The following is a 20,279-nucleotide window of genomic DNA, read 5'->3' on the forward strand; positions in this document are numbered from 1 at the left end:
TTCTTTGATTTGTTAGTATTACGTTTTATTACATTTAGTTTTCATACCTGTATCCTACAATAGAAATGTTTCCACTATTTTACACTACATAAACCAATCCAAGAGTCTGTCCTGACTCTCTGTGTCCATGCAGTGGACTGTGCTGAGGTGGGGGTTGTGGGGTCACAGACAATGTGGCACAACCAGAAATAGACTTACCTGAAATGGTTCCTCTAGGAGCGTAGCCAAGATGAATCACCCTCTTCTGGTCTAAAGTTCATACGTCTTCCTGAATTATGGAGATGAATGTCAAGACGTCACTGTCCAGGGTCCCATGTTATTAATTCCTGATTGCGTCCATCACCAAGTTTAGGGGTACTGCAGCTTCTCTTTTTTTACCAACTGTTTTAAGTTAAATTAAATTTTTGTTCCCCTTCTTCCCTCTTTAGGTATCGGTGGGTTTATGGTGCGTCAGAGGAGCAAAGCAGGACAGGGAAAAGGCAAGCGGTCTCTCAGTCAGAAAGACTCTACAAGCTCGCTTACAGAGAACCTCACAGGAAAGGAACAAGGTATGGTATAGACATCTCTGTTTTTGATGCTTATTTATTTTGGTCGGTACTCTTAGTTGTTGCAGCAAGTTTATCTTCTCACCAGGTTGGAATGAACCAGATACTCCGGTGGGTGGGACTCCCACTGTTAGTGAGCCTCTGGAGAAAGTCAAGAAGAGATACAGGAAGAAGAAAACCAAACTCGAAGAGGTCTTCCCTTCATACCTACAGGTCAAACCCACAAATATTTAGATAAAATGTTTCTTAAACCATAGTGCACCGATCACTTGTCGTTAGTGAAGAAATCCAACGGGTCCTCTAGCTGAATTTAAACAAAAAAAATTGTCAAAACAATTCTAATTGACAAAAAGCACCAACATAGAATAAATCAACTAATGAATCAACAATTGATTAAATAATTGTGTTAATTGTCAAATTGTTTCTTTAGTCTCAATTAAAAAAACAATAGACATTTATGTGAAAATTTACTTGAGTGTTCAGTCCAACTTCTTAGCTAGCGAGCCGTTGGCCCAGGTAGCTAAAAGTAGCAGTCTGGTTCATGTGAAAAAGTTGTAGAAAAAAAAAATTGTTTTGCTTGTTTTTGCAATCTGGACTCTAAATTATTTTCTTTGGTAATTGAGAACAGACCACAGATGGTGTCAATAGAGCTTAACTTGTGTTGAATCTGGAACATTATTTAAACCACAAGCCACTCCAGGGGAATAAACCTGTAAGTGTACTACATAAGTCACTTAAGATAAAAGTATCTTGTAATTACTAGTTCTCTCAGTAAACATAAGCAGCCCTGTATCCATGTCAAAGCTGAATGTGTGGTTGATCTGAAGAATGAATGTAGTGGGCAGGGATTTTGTGAGCATGTGTATGGTTGACACACTGCTCTTATAAAAGATCATCATGCTCAGCATGGAGATGCAGTGATGCATTAACTGTAACAGCTGTCACTTTAGGCGTTCCTGTTTGTCAAACCTTAAATCAGACTTAAAGGTCGTCACCAGAGGGATGTCTTGAATCAATGATTTAAATTGAAGCACATTAGGCCTTTAATGTTTTAACACAGCAGGGAGTCATCACAATGATAATTTGGTACTGTTAGATATTCTGAAGTGCTACAAACTTGTTTTACCATGTAGCACTGTTTGACATTTCAAACCAAAGATTACAGTAAGTGCTGCAAAGAAAAAATTGCGACTTTCACCTGGTGGATGACAAAATAAGCAGAAAAAATGAGAAGCAATTTTCACTCAGAAATTGCTTGTAAATTTCACAAATAATTACAAAGAAATGGCAAGTAAAACATTGAATTAAACATGACATTTTTTTTGGGGGGGGGGGGAATTTGTAAACCTAATCCAATAATCTGTTTTATTTACAAATTAGATTATTATTGTTTTTAAAGTGCTGGGCATTTTAGTTTTTTTTTTTTTAGTTTTTTTTTTTTTTTTTTTTACAGAATGTGGAAATCTAGTTATTATTTAGTGTACTTGTGCATGATGTATTACCAAAGCCTGCTGTATTAACTTGTGAACATGTATGTGTTAACAGGAGGCATTTTTTGGGAAAGAACTTCTGGTTAAAAGCAAGAAGACCAAGTCAACTCTGGAAACAGGGCTTGTGGAGGAAGAAGCCAATCATGCAGACAGCAAATCACAAAGCAGAAGCTTCCTGGACCCTTTATCTGACCCACTTCTCAGTACCACTTCTACTCCAGTCTCATCTAAAGCAGGGCAACTGCGTATGTTCAGCTCTGTCTTCATATTTAAAAATACCAATAGAGCTGAAGTAGATCTTATATATATATATATATATATATACTGTATATAACAGAGTGCTTCCCAAACACCTTAGAAGTTCTTATATACTGTGAATTGCCTTTGTGTAGAGAGTTTTTTTCTTTTTCTTTTTTTGCTTTGACCCATTAGGTCACATTTTACTGCTCTAGACTGCAGTGAATTCTGTAGGGAAGTAATGCACATTAGCACCGTACCTCCCGCTTTCTCCTCTGCACAGACTGAATGCATCACACAACCCAGCAGCACTGCAGAATCCTACAGTGGATTGCATTACAGTCTGGGTTCATATTTTTGCCACAGGGCCTACAGAAGATGCACAAATGCAAATGAACTTTTTGTAACCCCCTTGTGCTCATTTTGTGTCCTCTTCAGCCCTTATTTGCATACTCTTATAGGCTGAAGAGCTTGTTCAAATGCCTCATTCTTCACCATTTCTCCTTATCCTCAGTTCTGTCAACCCTCATTTACACCCAAGCCAGCAGACCTCTGCTCACAGCCAAACTAAAATGTTTTTAAAACCCAATTTGCCAGCACTTTTCTGAATTCCCTGTCGCAGCTCTCTGGGAGGATAGAAAGCTGGCAGTAACAGTTCAGTGTTTAGAAGGCTTGTGCGTATTCGTTTGGAGAGCAATCGCAAAGCTATTTGAAGGCTTTCAGGGCCGCTTGCTTGTCCTTAGAGATTTTCATCTCCCATAGAGCAAAGCCCCTTTCTCTGCTCTGCAGATTCTCGTATTTAACCCTTTCATGGAGTTTTAATCTTGAAACAAGTGTTTGATTTTGGAATCTTATTATGCATGCTTCTTTATACATTTAATGCTACTGAAATCTTGATTGTAGCAAAATTATAAATAATATTTTAGTTAACATTAGGGGTGGGCGGTATGTCCAAAATCTTGTACCACTGCAAGGACATAACAAAAATATTAAAGATGAGGAACAGGCGGATGCGAATTTCATTGAAAAACCCTTTTTTATTTTGTTGGACAAAATGTTAAGGCCCTTAATGTTTAAGGTCGATACAGAAACATGAGCAATTTTGTTTAGATGTAATAGTGTGGCCCGGTTCCAAAATTTAGTTAGCTGCCTCGTGTTTTACAGCTACCTCTAAGTCAGCTTCTTTTCTGAAATCAACCTCATATGGTTGAATGCTCTACACAAATAGCACTGGAACATAAAGGAGGCTCAACTCAAAATTGATTTCATTAGAGTTTGTACTTGGCATGTTGCTAAGCTATCAACGCATTTGTCTGATAAGTTATAAATTGTGCAGCGCACACAAATACTGGGTAAACTGTTTTATGTTGATAATATTTTATAATAAATGGAAATAATTATATTTATAGACATTATTTCCTCTGCATCGTTTGCTATCTTGGATTGATTTTTTTTTTTCACTGAGCGTCGCATTGTCCTTCACGCAAATGCAATTCTGCCTTAAAAGTTGACCAAATTAGTTGTCCTTTTGCATTTGGCATTAAACAGAGTTTTGCATATTGTAATGTAGATCTGAATGAAATGGATTCTCGAATGAGAAAAAAAAAATGTAGGGCAGAACCTGATTTTGTCAATGGGGAATTGATTGAATCGTTGTAATTTGCTAATAACTGCGATCTCATGTGAGTGACAGGTTGCTGGAATGGAGAGGTTGTTGTCCTGCTCTCGCGTCGGTGCACACTTCATCAGAGAAGATGTTGTGAGGAAAAGTTAATGTTTTTAATTAAAGATAATGAGGGCACAATTTTTTTTTTTATTATTATTATTATGTGCACAGAAAATTCATTTATAATAAACTAAAGTATTCCCCCCCCCCCCCCAAAAATCAGATTTTATGGTGACTTTAAAACATTTTATAGGCAGCTTACTAGGTTTTGGATCAGAGCTTCTCATGACATGGTTTATAGTTTTGTTCATTGTGTTTTTATAATCCAAACCGTGTCCAACTGACAGAAGTCGCACCTCTATTATAAAGAAGTCCATCCGCCACAGTATATAGGTCTTACCGCCCAGCCTTTGGTAACATTTAATCAAGGAACATTTGGTTATTAGTATGGATACTCGTGCTCAGAAACACTTGTCTTCTTGATCTCTAGCCAATGTGGAGGATCCCTTAGCTGAGCTGGTTCTACATTCAGATGATGATCTCCTGGGAATGCTGTCCGATGACTTGGTCAAGCCAGGCCCTGAATCAGGTAGACTGAGTCCTGAGATCTGGCCAATGAATAGTCTCTTTTCTCTCTTCACTCTGCAGATGCTCTAACAATCCCAGAAATCACCTGTAATCGTGTGCCCTCACAATTGCATCTCCGCCTTTCTTTCACATTTTCACACTTGCATTTCACATTTTACCTGGTTTGCTCTGTTTGTCTTTATTTGTTGTCATCTTAGCATACTCCTTTTTTATTTTACTTTTTTTTTTTTTTCTGCGTTTCTGTTTTATAATTATTTGGTTTTATCTGGTTTGGGTTCTTGTAGGTCTTGATTTATGCCCTTTCCAGGTGGACCGTTCCCCCTCTCCATTCGGTAAGAGCCCTGTTGGCACAGCCTTTCTGGCTGTAGAAGTAGAGCAGTCCTCCTCTCCTGGCCTCTCGGCCCCTAAACAGGCCCTCAGATTATTTGTTGTGCCAGTTTCTGCATGATCCCTTTCCTGACAAACACACACACACATGCATTTTATTTGAGCTTTCTGCTTCTGTTTTTACTAACCACAAACAAACAAATCACATGTTTTCTTGCACATGACCCTGTTGTGACACTGAGGTGAGGACTAAACTGTCCTTAGATGGATGTTGGGTTTGGCTGCTACTGTACCTTAGTTGGCAACTGTGATTGCAATCTGTGACATTTTACTGAAATATGCTTAAAAAATTCTGTGTTTAGTCCTATTTCTTTTCTCCGGGGTCTAATTTAGTTGATCATTTTATTTCTTCACAATTGCCAGCTTTTTAGTTGGCAAGGACACATTCCCTTCTCTCTGTGGAATGGCCTTGCTGTGGTGAAATTAGTGGTTTGCGAGTGATGTAACTTCTTCAGTGTGAAAGCCAGCTCTAAAGGGTTTGAGAAAAAAGTTTTTACTGCTTCTAGTTTTCCTTAACATATAATGTATAAACCTATAATTAGAGGTTGTATTAACTAAAAAAAAAAAAAAGCAGTTTACAAAGTTTTAACATTGACAGCTAATTTTCTGTGTTGAGCAAAGAAATTGAGAGTAGAATAAAAAGAAACTGAACACAGCGCTTGATAGGTCTACCCTTATCACTGAAGTGTTTGTGGTCTCTTGTTTAAAATACAAAATGTTACAATATTTTACAGATGGATAAACAGAACATGACAGAAAATTTACAACCCAATTTGTCAAAGTGACACACAATTATTATTCATAGCATAACCTCTGTGTGCAATATATATGTAAATATATAAGGCTTTGCTTACCTGCTTGGTAATAAATACCAAGGTGCTTTGTTTAGAGGAATGTTTGCACGTGCAACACAACTTAAGCTCTATTAACTCCATGCTGCTGAATTTCAATTTATCCTTCAACTTCAAAAATTAATTTTATATGGCAATGCTTACAATGGTAGTCAGGCAAGACATTGCATCAGAAAAAACGTTAAAACCTGGACTATTTCATAATTATAGTTGTGAGACTTAAACATTATACACTGAAAACATGTTTAAGGCAAATTAATTCATTAATAACATCTACATTAATAAGTACATCTCAGCCTTTAAACCATGTAACGTTGCCCCTATAGACTTAAATTGTAAGTGCATTAATGTAGTGTAAACATAACTGATGCCACATATTCTGTTGATAGAGCCTAAATTGTTTTGAACCTGAAACAAGAACTTTAAGTGAAACCTACTTAATTGTCATTGGTCTAAATACAGCGACACTGCCAAGCTTTCCAAAACACAATGGCTGACTCTTTGATGTTGATGACAACATTTATTATGATTAATCATTGCAATTGCTTGCTTTTTTATTGAGTAAGCTCTATGCTAATGGGAAATATGCAACGATGAAAATGTCCATTTTTAAGGGACACTTTCACACAGTGAATAGTGTTGGGCAGGCAACACTAATTAGGTTACTGTTTCTTGGAAAATTGAGTTAGTTGAGGGGATGAAAGGGAGAGAGAAAAGCTTTTCCTCATTTTATCATGACATGAAATGTCAGTCCTCAGTCTCTCTTCTTTTTTTTTCTTTTTTTTTTACTTATCTAAGCAAAGACTCAGACACAGTAGAAAATAGGTTGCGTATCAACTCTGATTTAGGCGCTTACAGAATGACAGCTCTGTTTTTCGGCATATATTGAGTTATTATTGTGTTAAGTTGTAGAGCTAAGAAACTAAGTTTGAGAATAGCTGTTTAACTTTCTTCCCAGCTGGTTTGGACATTGGCACCCTACCAAATGATCAGTCAGCTTCCCCTCATCCTGGCTCTTCTCGAGGATCTAGGACACTACAGGAGGAACCTCTGGATGTAATACTAAGTCCTGAGCTGGACAAGATGGTTTCTGATGGTTAGAGTCATGCATTTTTTCTTAAAACACTTATTCTATTTTTTGTGCTGCTTTTCTATACACCAGAGATGAATTACATGTTATCCTTGCTTTTATAGCATGTTACATTTACATAACATTGATTTTCCCATACAATTGATATTGGTATCTGGCAATTCCTTCCTCCAATTGTTCCTTCCTTAGCCAGCAAGTGTTTTTCCTGGCAGCTTTTCTCCCTTGTCAATTGTGATTATTGTTTGCAAACTGAAATGTAATAACTGAAAAAGGGATTTGAGCAAATGAAAAATGGTATTTGGTTACATTTTTATGGCTTTAACTCTTTTTTTGCTGTGATATATTGAGTCATCTTTATATTTCACTTGAGGTTGGGTTTTTGTATTATTGGCCTACTTATAATTATATTTCCTTGTTTACAGGGGCCATTCTGAGCAAGTTCTACAAAATTCCAGGTTTGTTGCTTCCTAAAATATATTGTGCGAAAGAGCAGATATTTTAAATGCTATTCACTCATTTTCTGAAAATTTCTCCTGTTTAGAAAGGTGTGTAAAATGTCTTGCACCAGTTTGTATTCATGCAGTGTTAACTAGAGATGTAAAAATGCATTGATGATTCATGATGCGTCATGCTCTGACAACGAAAATTCATCAATTTAAACTTTTAACAGTATTCAATGTATTATTTGCCAAATCTCTTATTTTCAGGTTGGTAAAATCAACCAAATAAAAAAAGTCGGTAACACTTTATTTTACAGTGTCCTTGTTACATGTGTTACATGTACTTACCATAGTAATAACAGTAAATTATGCATAATTACATGCAATTAACCCTAAACCAAACCCTAATCCTACCCTAACACAATAGTAAGTACATGTAGTTAATTATTATTACTCAGTGCTTAAATATATATTTATACTGTAACAATGACACCTTAAAATAAAGTGTAACCAAAAAGAATTTCGGTTATGAATATATATGTTCTACATTCTGTTCATTCTGTTTAGAACTGGAGGGTAAGGACGTGGAAGACTTATTCACAGCAGTGCTCAGTCCAAGCGCCAACCAGCCACCTCAACTTACTCATCCACCCAACACTGCCCCCAATGCCTCAGCCACAGCAATGTCTCTCCAGAACCCAGGTATCAAGTGGTTTATCTCCTCAGATGAACAGTCAAGTAAACCACACAGATGTAATGTTGTACTGTGCTTGAGTATCACATGTAAACTACACAGCTCATTATGTGAGTGCATGTTTCTTCATGGTCTCATTTGCAGGAGATGCTGGTGGAATGTTCCCACGCATGCCTATGATGAATGGCATGATGGGGCCAAACACACACATTATTCCGAACCCCATGATTGCTGAAGCTGGAGTGTCTGGCACATTCTCTTCCATCCACCGCATGCCTTTTCCAGAAAATGTGACGTGAGTGAATTCAGATTTTGAGTAACACAGATTGGTACTGGCATTTCCGTTAAAAAATCTATATAGTTTCAGTGGCTTATGAAAAAGACACTTAATTGCTTGATATGTCACTACAGGGAGAAGAAATTCAGCCAGATTGGGGGTGATGTGATTGGTCCCTGGACTTCTCCTGGTCCCGTGCCTGGATCTGTCCCTCCACCAGAGGTGGAGACTGACACCATGTCCAATGCTCAGAGGAGCACGTTAAAGTGGGAGAAAGAGGAAACGCTTGGTGAAATGGCCACTGTGGCTCCTGTTCTGTACACCAATATGAACTTCCCTAACCTTCAAGATGAATTTCCAGGTGAATGGATTGTCCTAATACACCAAGTAAAATTGCAAACTTGAAATGGAGTCAAGTTAGAGACCAACCATCTGATTTTTTCACAGATTGGGCGACTAGAGTGAAGCAAATTGCAAAGTTATGGAGGAAAGCTAGTTCTCAGGAAAGGGCACCTTATGTGGTAAGATGCTCTTTTATTAAGCCTCATAAATCCTAATATATATAGTTTTGTATGTATATCAAAAGTTTTGACTTTTTCACTTGGCTCTACCCCACTAGCAAAAGGCGAGAGACAACCGAGCAGCCCTTCGTATAAACAAAGTTCAGATGTCTAATGACACAATGAAAAGACAGCAACAGCAGCAGCAGCCAGTTGATCCCTTTGATCCCAGCATTCCCATGGACACAGAGCTGCTCTTCAAGGATCCGCTCAAGCACAAAGAATCTGAGCATGAACAAGAGTGGAAGTTCAGACAGGTGATTGACATCCCAACGGGTGTTTCATTGTAAATGCTAGATTGATGCAAAATCTGCATTTGATGCAAAACAGGGTGTATCAACCTCTGATAAATGCTTTCACCTTGGGCTGATCAGTACAATATAATCTTTAATCAGAATGTTGTTTTATAGCCATTTTGAATTAAGTTGAGTCTAGGCCTATTATATAGGATGTGAAATCAATTTGATGTGATCAGCAAATGCTATAGTTTTGCTCATTTCTCAGAATGAAACGCAATATGTCTGGACATATGACAAAGCTTTGCATCTTAGTCTTTGAGACATTATAAGTGGAAATAACAGTGTTAACTGTTATATAACAGTTATATAACTGTTAAATAACAGTGCTGCTTTAAAAGTTAAATGTAAATAAATATAATGTTAATATTTTATTTTGCGTGTGCATGTCAGTGGTCATTGTAGCAATATTTTCCTTAAGTCTTCATATAAGTTAATACTTTTTAGACTTTACATTCAACATTGTTTGGATCCTAGGTTGAGGTACAGTTCTGGCATACATCTGCCAACACTCAGTAACAAATATGGTCTGATAAAGTGTTTACTAGAAGAAAAAAAAGGAAGACAAAAAATATATCAGTGCTGTCAATCGATTAAAAAAATGAACACCAGGTCGGATGAGTGCAGAGACGGCTCTGCGTGAGTGCTATTTACGACAGTAACGTTAAATACAAGTACTCCACAGCGTTGTTTGAGAAAAACGGAAACTGCATAGTGTGCCTTTTAATATACAGTAGTCAACATTTGAAGTGGATCTCAACCTTTCATCAAAGTTATACATGAATTTTGAACAATACCCGTTCTTGTCTTAGGACAACTTTGATATACTTTTTTGATCCGCTTCAAATGTTGACTACTGTATTTTATAATGTAATCATTTCACAGTTAAACTCCAAATTAATGTAGAAACAACATAAAGACTGAATGTTTTAAGTACTTTAATCGTTTAATGGCCTATTTTTATGAATGAAGGCCAGTATCACTATTACTAATACTGCTACTGATGTCTCGATAAAAATGTTTTTTCCCCCTTTTTAAACATTATAGCCATTCAACATTACAATGTAATTGAAAGCTATAATTTTTTTACGTTTTATTAGGCTTCAAAAAATCCTCATATAAATGTCATATTTAGTTTAGCTAGTTAGAGAAATGGAGATACACAATGTTGCCAACTTTGCGACATTGCAGAACCCTTTAGCGATTTTTTCCCTTCAAAAAAGCGCCCAAACCTTGTTTAGTTTCTGAGAATCTACCGGTACTGCTCTCCCAGCATGCGCGCGCGCGCCTCTCTCTCTCTCGCTCTCTGCGTCTCGCACTGGAAAGAGGAGCAGCGCTTTAATTCAGTTAAACACAGATATTATGTTGCTTCTCTAATTTTACATGCAAGTATAGCTGAAATCACATATTTTATGTGTATTTGATTTCATCAGACGACGGCTCGATTATCAGGATTTTTGTGCAGATTAACATCTTGGAAGGAGAGCTGGTTATGTCTTAATGGGTCGCGTTTCAGTCACCATTTCATATTCATTCCGTTGTTTGACAACAGAAACAGTAAAATATACCAATGAAAACAGTTTTATTGAGAATTTAGCTTCATCAAAATGGGCACAGAGAGAGACAAACTAATGTAATAATAAATAATAAATGTAGGCTACATTTAGAATTTTCAGAAGAGCTGCCCTGTCATGCAAAAATCTAAACATGTTTGTGTTAGTAAATTGCTCCGTGCAAAGAAAGAGAAGTAATGGGTACCTGGTATTTCTTTGTTCTTTCTACATGTGTCTAATAGATTTGAACAAGTTCTTTGAAAACATCTATGACCTTTGAAACATGTCTGGTCTTCATGCTCTAGGTTGACTATGGTTTCAATAATAAACATACATTTGCATAAAGCATCCATATTTATCCATGCCCATGTTGATTAGAGTATTACAAACTTGAAAAGTATTAATTTAAGGTACATTTAGAACAAATAAAAAATGTGCGATTAATCGCGATTAAAATTTGTAATCGATTGACAGCCCTAATATATATATATACATACATACATACATACATACATATACATACATATACATTTTGGCAAAAAATATATAAAATCATTAATGCAGTCTTTTAAGTGCATTGACTTAACTAACTGGTACCTTTTGTTCTCTTTTCTTTTTTTTTTACCTTTTTGTTTGTTTTCATGACAGCAAATGAGACAAAAGAGCAAACAACAGGCAAAAATTGAAGCCACACAAAAGTTAGAACAGGTTAAAAATGAGCAGCAGCAACTTCAGAAACAGCAGCAACAACAGCAATTCAGTGGAGACACCTCAGAGTCTGGTAGTCAGAGTCCAGTGACAACTCAAACCAGCAGTGGTAACACTTCTCCTTTGCAAGAATTGGCCTCCAAAGATGGCTTCCAGATGCTTGAAACTGTAACATCGGGTACATCAACAGATGATGTATTTCTGCGTCCCCAACCTCCACCCCCTTCATCCACAGCAAAGACGCCTACCCAGGACACTCAGTACATGCAGGGACCCTCATCTCAGCCTCAGTCTCCTCAAATGTTTTCACCAGAATCATCTGGATCCCGTCCTTCTTCTCCATGGGATCCATATGGTAAAATGGTGGGAACCCCCAGGCCACCACCATCTGGGTCAAGCACGCCTCGAAGAGGTTCTTTGTCTGACGTTCAAGAAAGGAATAGGCCCTCACCAGCTCATGAATCCTTTGGGTCTCCAACATCCATCAGCACAGACCCTTATGCAAAGCCTCCAGACACACCTCGACCATCAGACCCGTTTGTGAAACCTATGTGTCCACCCAGACCAGGACCATTATCTGAGCAGCAAGGACGAAACTTCATTAGTAGTGTCATACCTGGAGACAATTTTTCTAGGCCAGGGCAAAGATCGGAAGTGTACCAGCGCATGGCCCATAGCCGCATGGTTCTCTCTGACCCCTACTCTAGGCCACTGTTAACACCTATTCCAGGCAGTAATGAGTCTGGATCTGTGCCTGTGTTTAAAACACCCATGCCTCCTTCCCAGTTTCAGCAAGACACATTCAGCGCAGGGCAGCAAGGCATGAGGAGGGGCTCGTCTGACGCTTTCTCTCAAATTCAACACTCTGACCCTTATTCACATCAGCCTCTAACACCCCATCCATCAATGGGAGATGGTTTCAGTAATGAGGGCAGAATGATGCATCCAGGACAAGGAGGTCCTTTTGCCCAACCATTGCCCATGAGCAGACACCCTCAACGAGATCCATATTCACAGGCACCATCTACACCTAGACCAGACTACCCTCAACAAATGCCTGATCCATACGCTCAGCCTCCTGGTACTCCAAGACCTCATGATCCATATTCCCAGATGCCTGGTACCCCAAGACCACACTCTGATCCATATCCATCCACAACTAGAACTGTAACAATTGATCCGTTTTCTCAGTCACAACCTAATAGTCGCAGACAATCTCCATCTCATGCTATTGATCCATATGCTCAGATGCCAGGTACTCCTAGGCCTTTTCCGGGAGAGAGATACCCTAAATCACCAGGTAGTCAGAGATCCTCAGATCCCTTCTTACAGCCTCCTGGAACTCCTAGGCCAGTCAAAAATGACACTTATGATCAATCACCAGGAACACCAAGGCCAGTTCTTCCTGACCCATATTCTCAACCCCCTGGTACCCCACATCCAGGAGCTGGCCCAGAAGCCTTCTCCAGACCAAATCCTAGATTAAACTTTGTGGCCCATCAAACAGATCCACTTGGCCATCAAGCACAAAGTAGGATGCAGGACCCATTTGCTCATCCCTGTGCCCTTGATTCTCAAACCCCCAAACATCCTGTGATTTCAGATGAAAGTCTCTCCCTACAACAGACAAATCCTAACCAGACACCTATTCATGATCCTTTTGAACAAGCTTCACTAACCCCATGTTCACAAACAGGGGAAAGATTGTCACATGATGTTTCAGTAAACAAAGGCAACCCATCGGATTCACAGAACACAATGCAACCACCACTTGGAGAGACTGAAGAGAAAATGAAACAGGTCTGAAAACATATTAAGTATGGTTTCCATTAGATAATATTTCCTTATCCCTTTTTCTGTTTTTTTAATGATGTAATATTGATTGTTTACTGTTATTGCTCTTCTTTTAGCGCCAAAGACTACGGCAGTTAATTCTCAAACAGCAGCAGCAGAAAAGTGCAATCAGACTAGAAAAAGGACTCCTGGAGGTAACTGCTACTGCTGCACCTGGGACTCCAAGGCATTGGTCACAGGACGATTCTGGACCTCAGAAGGATATTTTTGGTAGGCCCCCACCTCCATATCCAGGTACTATGAGATCATCACCAATTAATGCAGGACAAAGATTTCCTGGAACTTTCCTTGCCGATCAACATGGGTCCATGTCTGATGAACCCCAGTGCTCCCGGCCGCCATTATCCAGAGACCTGAACAACATGGGCATGAGACTGCAAGGACAAAGGTAAGTGCTTTTCTTCTATCAATTGTGCTGTCAAACTAGTAATTCATTTAATGTTCAAGTTATCTTGAAACCTAATTCCTTCCAGATTTGGATTTCCTCCTGGAGCTCCAAACCAAGAACAGTTCATCAGGCCCCCTCACCAGATACAAGGTGGACCAATGGTTGACAATATCCCACCACATATGAAACGACCTCTTTCTGTTGACATTGCTAGGCAAATAGGCAGTAATCATCAAATGGGCCTTCCCCAGCATTTTCCACCACGTGGCCTCTCAATGCAACAACATAATATAATGGGTCAACCATTTATTGAACTTTGTCACAGGGCTCCAGAGAACAGAGTCAGACTACCATTTGGGCCACCTAATGCTTTGGATCATCCTAATCATCCCCAGAGACCCCCTCATGGCTTCATGGGAGGCCAAAATATGGCCTTTACAGGAAATCAAGGTCCCAGAATAATGGATCCAATGTTGGGCCTTTCACGTCAAGGATCAGTCAGTCACATGCAGACTTCAGCTAATATGGATAATCTGCATCACCATACAAATACACAACAGAATACACTGGCAGTACCACTTCGCCATTTGGTCAGTAGGGATTCAGTTACTCCCAGCGAATCTGCACTACTCCCTGTCACAACATCTGTACCAACAGAGGAAATCCCATTGCCATGTAGTGATGGTGTTGAGAAGCTAGAAACGGATGACTCTGCTGTGAAGGACCTTGATGATGTGGAGGTCAAAGACTTGGTTGATGAGGACCTGGACAACCTGAACCTTGATGCAGATGATGGCAAAGATTTAGACCTGGAAACAAATGACCTTCATCTTGATGATCTTCTTGGATCTGGAAAGTTTGATCTTATTGCTTATGCAGATCCTGAGAACCTTGGGGACAAAAAAGACATGTTTAATGAAGAACTTGATCTGAGTGATCACATAGAAGATGACCACGGGGATACCTCTGATCTTCAGAAGGCCTTGTCTGAAAAAAGAAATTCCAGATGTGAAGGTATATCCTCAGCTCAACCTAAATCAGAGGCCATACAAGGTCCTAGTAATATCAAACTAGAAAAAAGTCTGTCAAAAGAGTTTTTGGATTCTCAGTCTGAAAGAACTATCAAAACTGAGAGCCAAGGTTTTGGAACCTCAGTGGATGACCATCAGCCCATGAGTAGTAAAAGTGGTCAAGATGATGTCTCTGTTCTTTTTGAGGAGTCTTGTACAGATGTACATCCTGGATCTGCTCCAGTGTTGTCAGGCCTGTTGATCAAGGAAAAGCTAGGTGAAACTAGGAGTGAATCCATAATTTCTCCCATCTCTGGTGACCCTGATGCCCAGACAAATCTTGACTCAAACATGAGTATGGTGATGCTGCGAGGACACCCCGAAGATCACGGGATAAATCCTGGAGTAACAATGGGGCACAGAGTAGATCCACCTCTAACCCAAGGGCCAATATTAGGTAACCCAAATTTGATGCAGTCTGGGAACCCGCAGGTACCAATTCAAGGGTTTGGAGCTTCACAAGGACAGCAAGTGGATCTGAACCTGCCTATAGTTAGTGGTCAGCAGCCTGTTCCCCATTCCTTAAACCTACAAACTCAACAGGGCATGTTCAATCCAGGGGCCACAGGACAACAGGGGTCTCAAGTGCAACAAAGTCAACAGAACAGACCTCTTCTGTTAGATGAGCAGCCCCTTCTTCTTCAAGATCTGCTGGATCAAGAGAGGCAGGAGCAACAACAGCAAAGGCAGATGCAGGCCATGATTCGGCAACGGTCAAATGACCCTTTTTTCCCTAACATCGGTAAGCCTATGCTCCACTTAGACTAATTGATAGACTAATTGAGGCTGTTGTACCTGTACATTGTTAATAATGTGGTTTAATCTTGACTTGATTCTATACTGTCAGCAGCTCTTATCTTGCAGTCCTATATGTGTAGTTGTTGAATATAAGCTTATCTTGAATGTTAAATATTTAGAATGTAGGCTTATATGTTTTTTTGTTGTTGTTGTTTTTTACTCCAGTAACTTGAATACTTGAAATGTGAATATAATTGTGATATACAAATCACGATCCTGTAATTTATGTGGTGATGTATATTACTTTGTAGACTTTGATGCAATTACCGATCCAATCATGAAGGCAAAAATGGTAGCTCTAAAAGGGATCAACAAAGTGATGGTACAGAACAGTATGGGTATGACACCCATAGTTATGAACAGGTAAACACTTGACTTTACTATGTAAATTGCCTCCTCTAAACAATTACTGCACTATTACAAAATCTTATTAACTTGATTGGACTAATTATTTACTTATAACTAAAAATGACCACATGCAGTTTTCAGTGGTTTATTTTTAATGCTCAGTGATACATTTCCTTGTGTTGAATACTCCTTAAATTTCCTTAGTGGCAGAGTGCAACAGATTCCAGGATCACATGCCCCAGATACAGCCGGTTTTTCACAACATTTTTTGGTATGTCCACGGGTTTTAGTCTTATTTCCTCTTCTTACCAGCATTAAACCTGTTCTAATGGCATATACAATGATTTCCTTTTAGGATGGAAAGTTGCCACCACAGATTGCGAGACCCAATCCCCCTAACTTTGGACCAGGGTTTGTCAGTAAGTTTTTTTTGTTTTTTTTTCTCTCTCTCTTGTCAGTAGTTACCAATGAGTTGACTAGTAAGTGTTATTTTATCATTGTAATCACTGTAAAGGTAAATCAATTGGGGCTGGACATCCCATAAATCTTATATGTATTTTTATTTTTCAGATGATTCTCAGAGAAAACAATATGAGGAGTGGCTTCAGGAAACTCAACAGCTTCTTCAAATGCAGCAGAAGTTTTTAGAGGACCAGATTGGGGCCCATAGGAAATCTAAAAAGGCTCTCTCTGCAAAACAGCGCACTGCAAAAAAAGCTGGACGGGAGTTCCCAGAGGAGGATGCAGAACAGCTGAAACATGTGACTGAACAGCAAAGTGTGGTTCAAAAGCAACTAGAACAGGTAATATAGTTATTTAAAGGAGGATAAGTATAAAATCATCCACCCAAATAGTTTAAGCCATATTAAGTCATGTTTTAATATGTGGTAAATCTTAATTGCTTTTTTTGTGTGTGTGTGTCCTTTTGCCAATTGCTTACTTTGTCATTTTGCCAAATGCTACTCTTTCTCCATTTGTCAATTGAGTTAAAAATGACATTGGGCATTCACACATTGGGCCTACCAATCAACTTTCGACTCAATTTTAAGAGCCACCCCTCACCCACATACCACTTAAAGTGGATGCAAGACAAAATGTTATTGTACAGACCATGCATATATTAAATCAGGAAGTTTCCTTATTGTAGATTTTCATTACGCATTTAAGCAGAAAAGATGAGGCAGTTTTGTAGAGGTTCTCAGACGTAGAGGTTCCAAAATATGTTTTAGCCACACGTCACCTAAGGTGAGTGAAAAAGTGTCCTATAACTCTTTCCTCCTTTAAATGCGGGGCAACTGCTAATGAGTCTCACCTTGACATTAAAGAACAATCAAATATGTAAATTAGAGGGATATTGTGAGATATTGAATAACTTGTACTGTATTATTATAACAAGGAATGCAAGTCTAGTAAAACAGATTTTAACAACAAAAAGATAAATAACTAACACAACTACTAAATTAATACCATCAACAATAAAATAATAAAGTGCATAATATGCATAAAATGTAAGTGATTACATTGAATGTTACTGTCGCAGTTACATTATCTTATGTAAATATAAACAGTTGTTTCTCTGAAACTAATAAGGTTAATAACCTTATTATGCATCAAACAAATAAATGAAACATTATTTGCTATTAACTGGCATCAGCTATATAACATTTAATGTAATTTAGAAAACCATATACTGATAATATACAACAGTTTCAAGAGTCTCTGGAAAGAGATTTGGTTAAGTGATATTTACATTCCATGCAGTCTGGTGGTGGTGACTTCTTCCACCGGTTGTGCTGGGTAACAATGTAGTGGGGAAAGAAGCGGGAATCCATTTGAACAATCTTGAATAATGGTATGTGGATCTCCTGGAACAGTAAAAGGGTTCTAAAATCTGGAACACACAGATGTGGCCTTGAAGTATTGTTCAGTTCCCTAACCGTCTGGAACAAAAGTACCTTGCAGCGAAGGTTTGTCAATCCGCTTTTGTCTCTCTGGCATGGAGACTCGAGACATGCTGTATTTGTTATTGTCTCGCTGGATGAAGATTCTGGATGTTGTGTGTCTCTTTCCCCACAGCCTCAGAATATGATCGTGTCTCTTGCTGTCTCACAAGCTGTAAAATTATAGCATGGAATCTGTTGCTGTCTCTTCCTTCACAGGCCAGAGACACAGAACTTGTTTGTATCTGTTAAGGTCTCTCTTGACAGACTGGAGACTCAGAACATTGTATCTGCTATTGCCTCCCACCACTCAGGCAGGAGATTCAGAACTTTGTATCTGTCAATGTCTCACTTGATGGCCTGAGAATCAGAACAAGGAGTGTTTGTTTAAAAGGTACATTTATCCCTTTCTGATGATGAGGAGATTGCTATTTGGCCCTTCTCCATTCCAGTCCTATGATTGAGTGCTGCATCAGAGATGGCACACACAGTGTGGCCCACCCTTCGTTCCCCTTGTGGAACTCATTTGCCTAATCTAAAGCACATAGTAAAACAGTATCTTTAAAGTTTTACCAGTGCATTACTCACTTTCCAGACCACCACCAGAAAACCTTTGGCAATGTTCAGAACACAAGTTTGAAATGATGTTGCATTACAAATAGTTGTCACTGAAATGCTATTTCTCTGAATAATTATGAAATGGATTTGTTGTAGTTTATGTCAGTTTATGGTTTCCAAACATAGTTATGAATGGATTTGGATGGATTCTTGTGGAATGTTTCAGCCACCACTGCTCCATCCAAAAGGAATTATGGCAGTCCGGCCTAAACCTTAGGAATTAGTTTCAAGATGACATTAAAATATTATGTCCCTCACTGCAAAACCCAAACAAAAACACACCTAGAGTCCATGCATACACTACGAGAGAGCCTAGTAGGTTAGACTACTGTGTGTGCACATTCAGAGTTCACGCTTTCACTGCCTGATATAGTCTATTAATATGCAGTTAGAATGCCTCCAAATTTAAGATATTTGGGCAAAAGATTCCCCTGTATGAGTTTTCGCTTTTATGTTTATATCATATGATATAGTTATCACATGAAGAGTGCCGTTTTTCCCCCGAATATCAGCACAGATACAAATGTGATATTGATTTTATACAACAGTTCAATAAAGAAGTTAATATTAAGGGACTTCTATTTTTGAAACTATATTGCCTGTTTTTCTCTATTTCACCTACAAAAATGGTTCCAAACAAAGTCATAGAACTGTTTTGCATCTCTGAGTAACACAGCTGTTTTGTTGCTGAATGAATTGGTCCTTTCGTATGAATAAGTTGAATGAATGATTTAATGACTCAGTCAATAGGTGTGTTCGACATCAGCTGAGGCTGGATGTAACCGATCGGCGAGAGTTGCCTCGTACAGGCGGAGAGGAGCTGAAAACAGAGATGTGAAGTCAGACACTTTCTGGTTCCCGTAGTGACGCTCACGCTGTGTTTGCATACTTTACCACAGCTGAAGTGAAATAAATGCAATATTTGCCAAATACACAGATGTTTCAGAGACATTTTCATTTAACACTTTATTTACTTCTTAATACAGCATCTGTTTGAACAAGAATAAAGTTCAACATAAGCCTATACTAGTGTTGGCACAATACCAAAATTATGACTTCAATACGATACCAGACTAAAATACCTCAATACCAATTCTGAATCGATACCACAGGAAAAAAAAACTAAAACAGTAAATGTAATTTAAAAATATGACAGAACACTTACAATTCATTGTTTTATAAATTAATAAAATAAAAAAAACTCACTTGACCAGCATGTTCCTGCCCTGCTTTTTGACCATTCCCTCCCCTTTATTAAATAAAATAATAGTAATTGCATGCCAGTGTGGATGTCCTTACAGAGATGTTTGCGACATTGACATTAGTATCAATCATTGTTAACTTTCGCTAACCTTTTGCAATTCTGAACAGGTTGGGATGACCTGATATAGTCATTTAATATTTTTTTAACTGCAATTTTATAATTACAATTTATATTTTTTAAAAATAAGCAAAAAAGCAGATTACAAACAATATGACAAATACCATAATAGACAAATAAAATAAACAGTGCTTCATTTATTTTTTGAATGCTGCTGTTAAATAGACCTACTGTAGCTGAAAAAAGAAAAAGGTTTTCATTCTATAAATGAACTATAGACTAATTCTTAATAAATAGATTATGTAAGAGATAATGTAGTTTGAAAACAAAAGAACATGGATAAAAGTTTTGAACTTAAAAAATTAATAATATTTTAGTAAAGGATTCCTTTACTATAGCTTCTAATTTTAATATACATTTTTGTTTGTGGCTTTGTACTAGGTCTATCAGTAAAGAGGACTGCGAGGTGCCAAATAGGCGAACAACTTTTGGTCAAAAAGTATTGTCTGTAATAGGGAGCAATTATTGGAAAAAATTACAGCAGTCAATAAGACAGTGTT

The 20,279-nt window shown here is 38.3% G+C and overlaps 1 protein-coding gene across 9 annotated transcripts in view; it reads left to right on the forward strand.

Moving 5' to 3' along the window:
• The window catches only part of kmt2ca (lysine (K)-specific methyltransferase 2Ca), a 138,926-nt gene that overhangs the window by 101,787 nt on the left and 16,860 nt on the right, over positions 1 to 20,279 (forward strand). For 8 of the 9 annotated variants that reach the window (XR_014029225.1, XR_014029226.1, XM_081353291.1 and 5 more), the window contains 19 exons: positions 429 to 548; positions 634 to 758; positions 2,091 to 2,280; positions 4,429 to 4,527; positions 4,811 to 4,858; positions 6,723 to 6,860; positions 7,277 to 7,309; positions 7,862 to 7,996; positions 8,133 to 8,283; positions 8,400 to 8,626; positions 8,713 to 8,786; positions 8,885 to 9,082; positions 11,323 to 13,182; positions 13,293 to 13,624; positions 13,710 to 15,436; positions 15,744 to 15,855; positions 16,045 to 16,111; positions 16,196 to 16,259; positions 16,411 to 16,643. Coding sequence is in view for 7 of the 9 variants with exons in the window: in XM_081353291.1 (XP_081209417.1) it covers positions 429 to 548; positions 634 to 758; positions 2,091 to 2,280; positions 4,429 to 4,527; positions 4,811 to 4,858; positions 6,723 to 6,860; positions 7,277 to 7,309; positions 7,862 to 7,996; positions 8,133 to 8,283; positions 8,400 to 8,626; positions 8,713 to 8,786; positions 8,885 to 9,082; positions 11,323 to 13,182; positions 13,293 to 13,624; positions 13,710 to 15,436; positions 15,744 to 15,855; positions 16,045 to 16,111; positions 16,196 to 16,259; positions 16,411 to 16,643 (5,933 nt within the window). In the remaining 2 variants the exon portion in view is untranslated. The remainder of the gene's footprint in view (positions 1 to 428; positions 549 to 633; positions 759 to 2,090; positions 2,281 to 4,428; positions 4,528 to 4,810; positions 4,859 to 6,722; positions 6,861 to 7,276; positions 7,310 to 7,861; positions 7,997 to 8,132; positions 8,284 to 8,399; positions 8,627 to 8,712; positions 8,787 to 8,884; positions 9,083 to 11,322; positions 13,183 to 13,292; positions 13,625 to 13,709; positions 15,437 to 15,743; positions 15,856 to 16,044; positions 16,112 to 16,195; positions 16,260 to 16,410; positions 16,644 to 20,279) is intronic. The other variant, XM_081353294.1, reaches the window with a different exon arrangement.

Source organism: Scardinius erythrophthalmus (assembly GCF_964197995.2).
Source record: "Scardinius erythrophthalmus genome assembly, chromosome: 22".
NCBI classification, from domain to species: Eukaryota; Metazoa; Chordata; class Actinopteri; order Cypriniformes; family Leuciscidae; genus Scardinius; species Scardinius erythrophthalmus.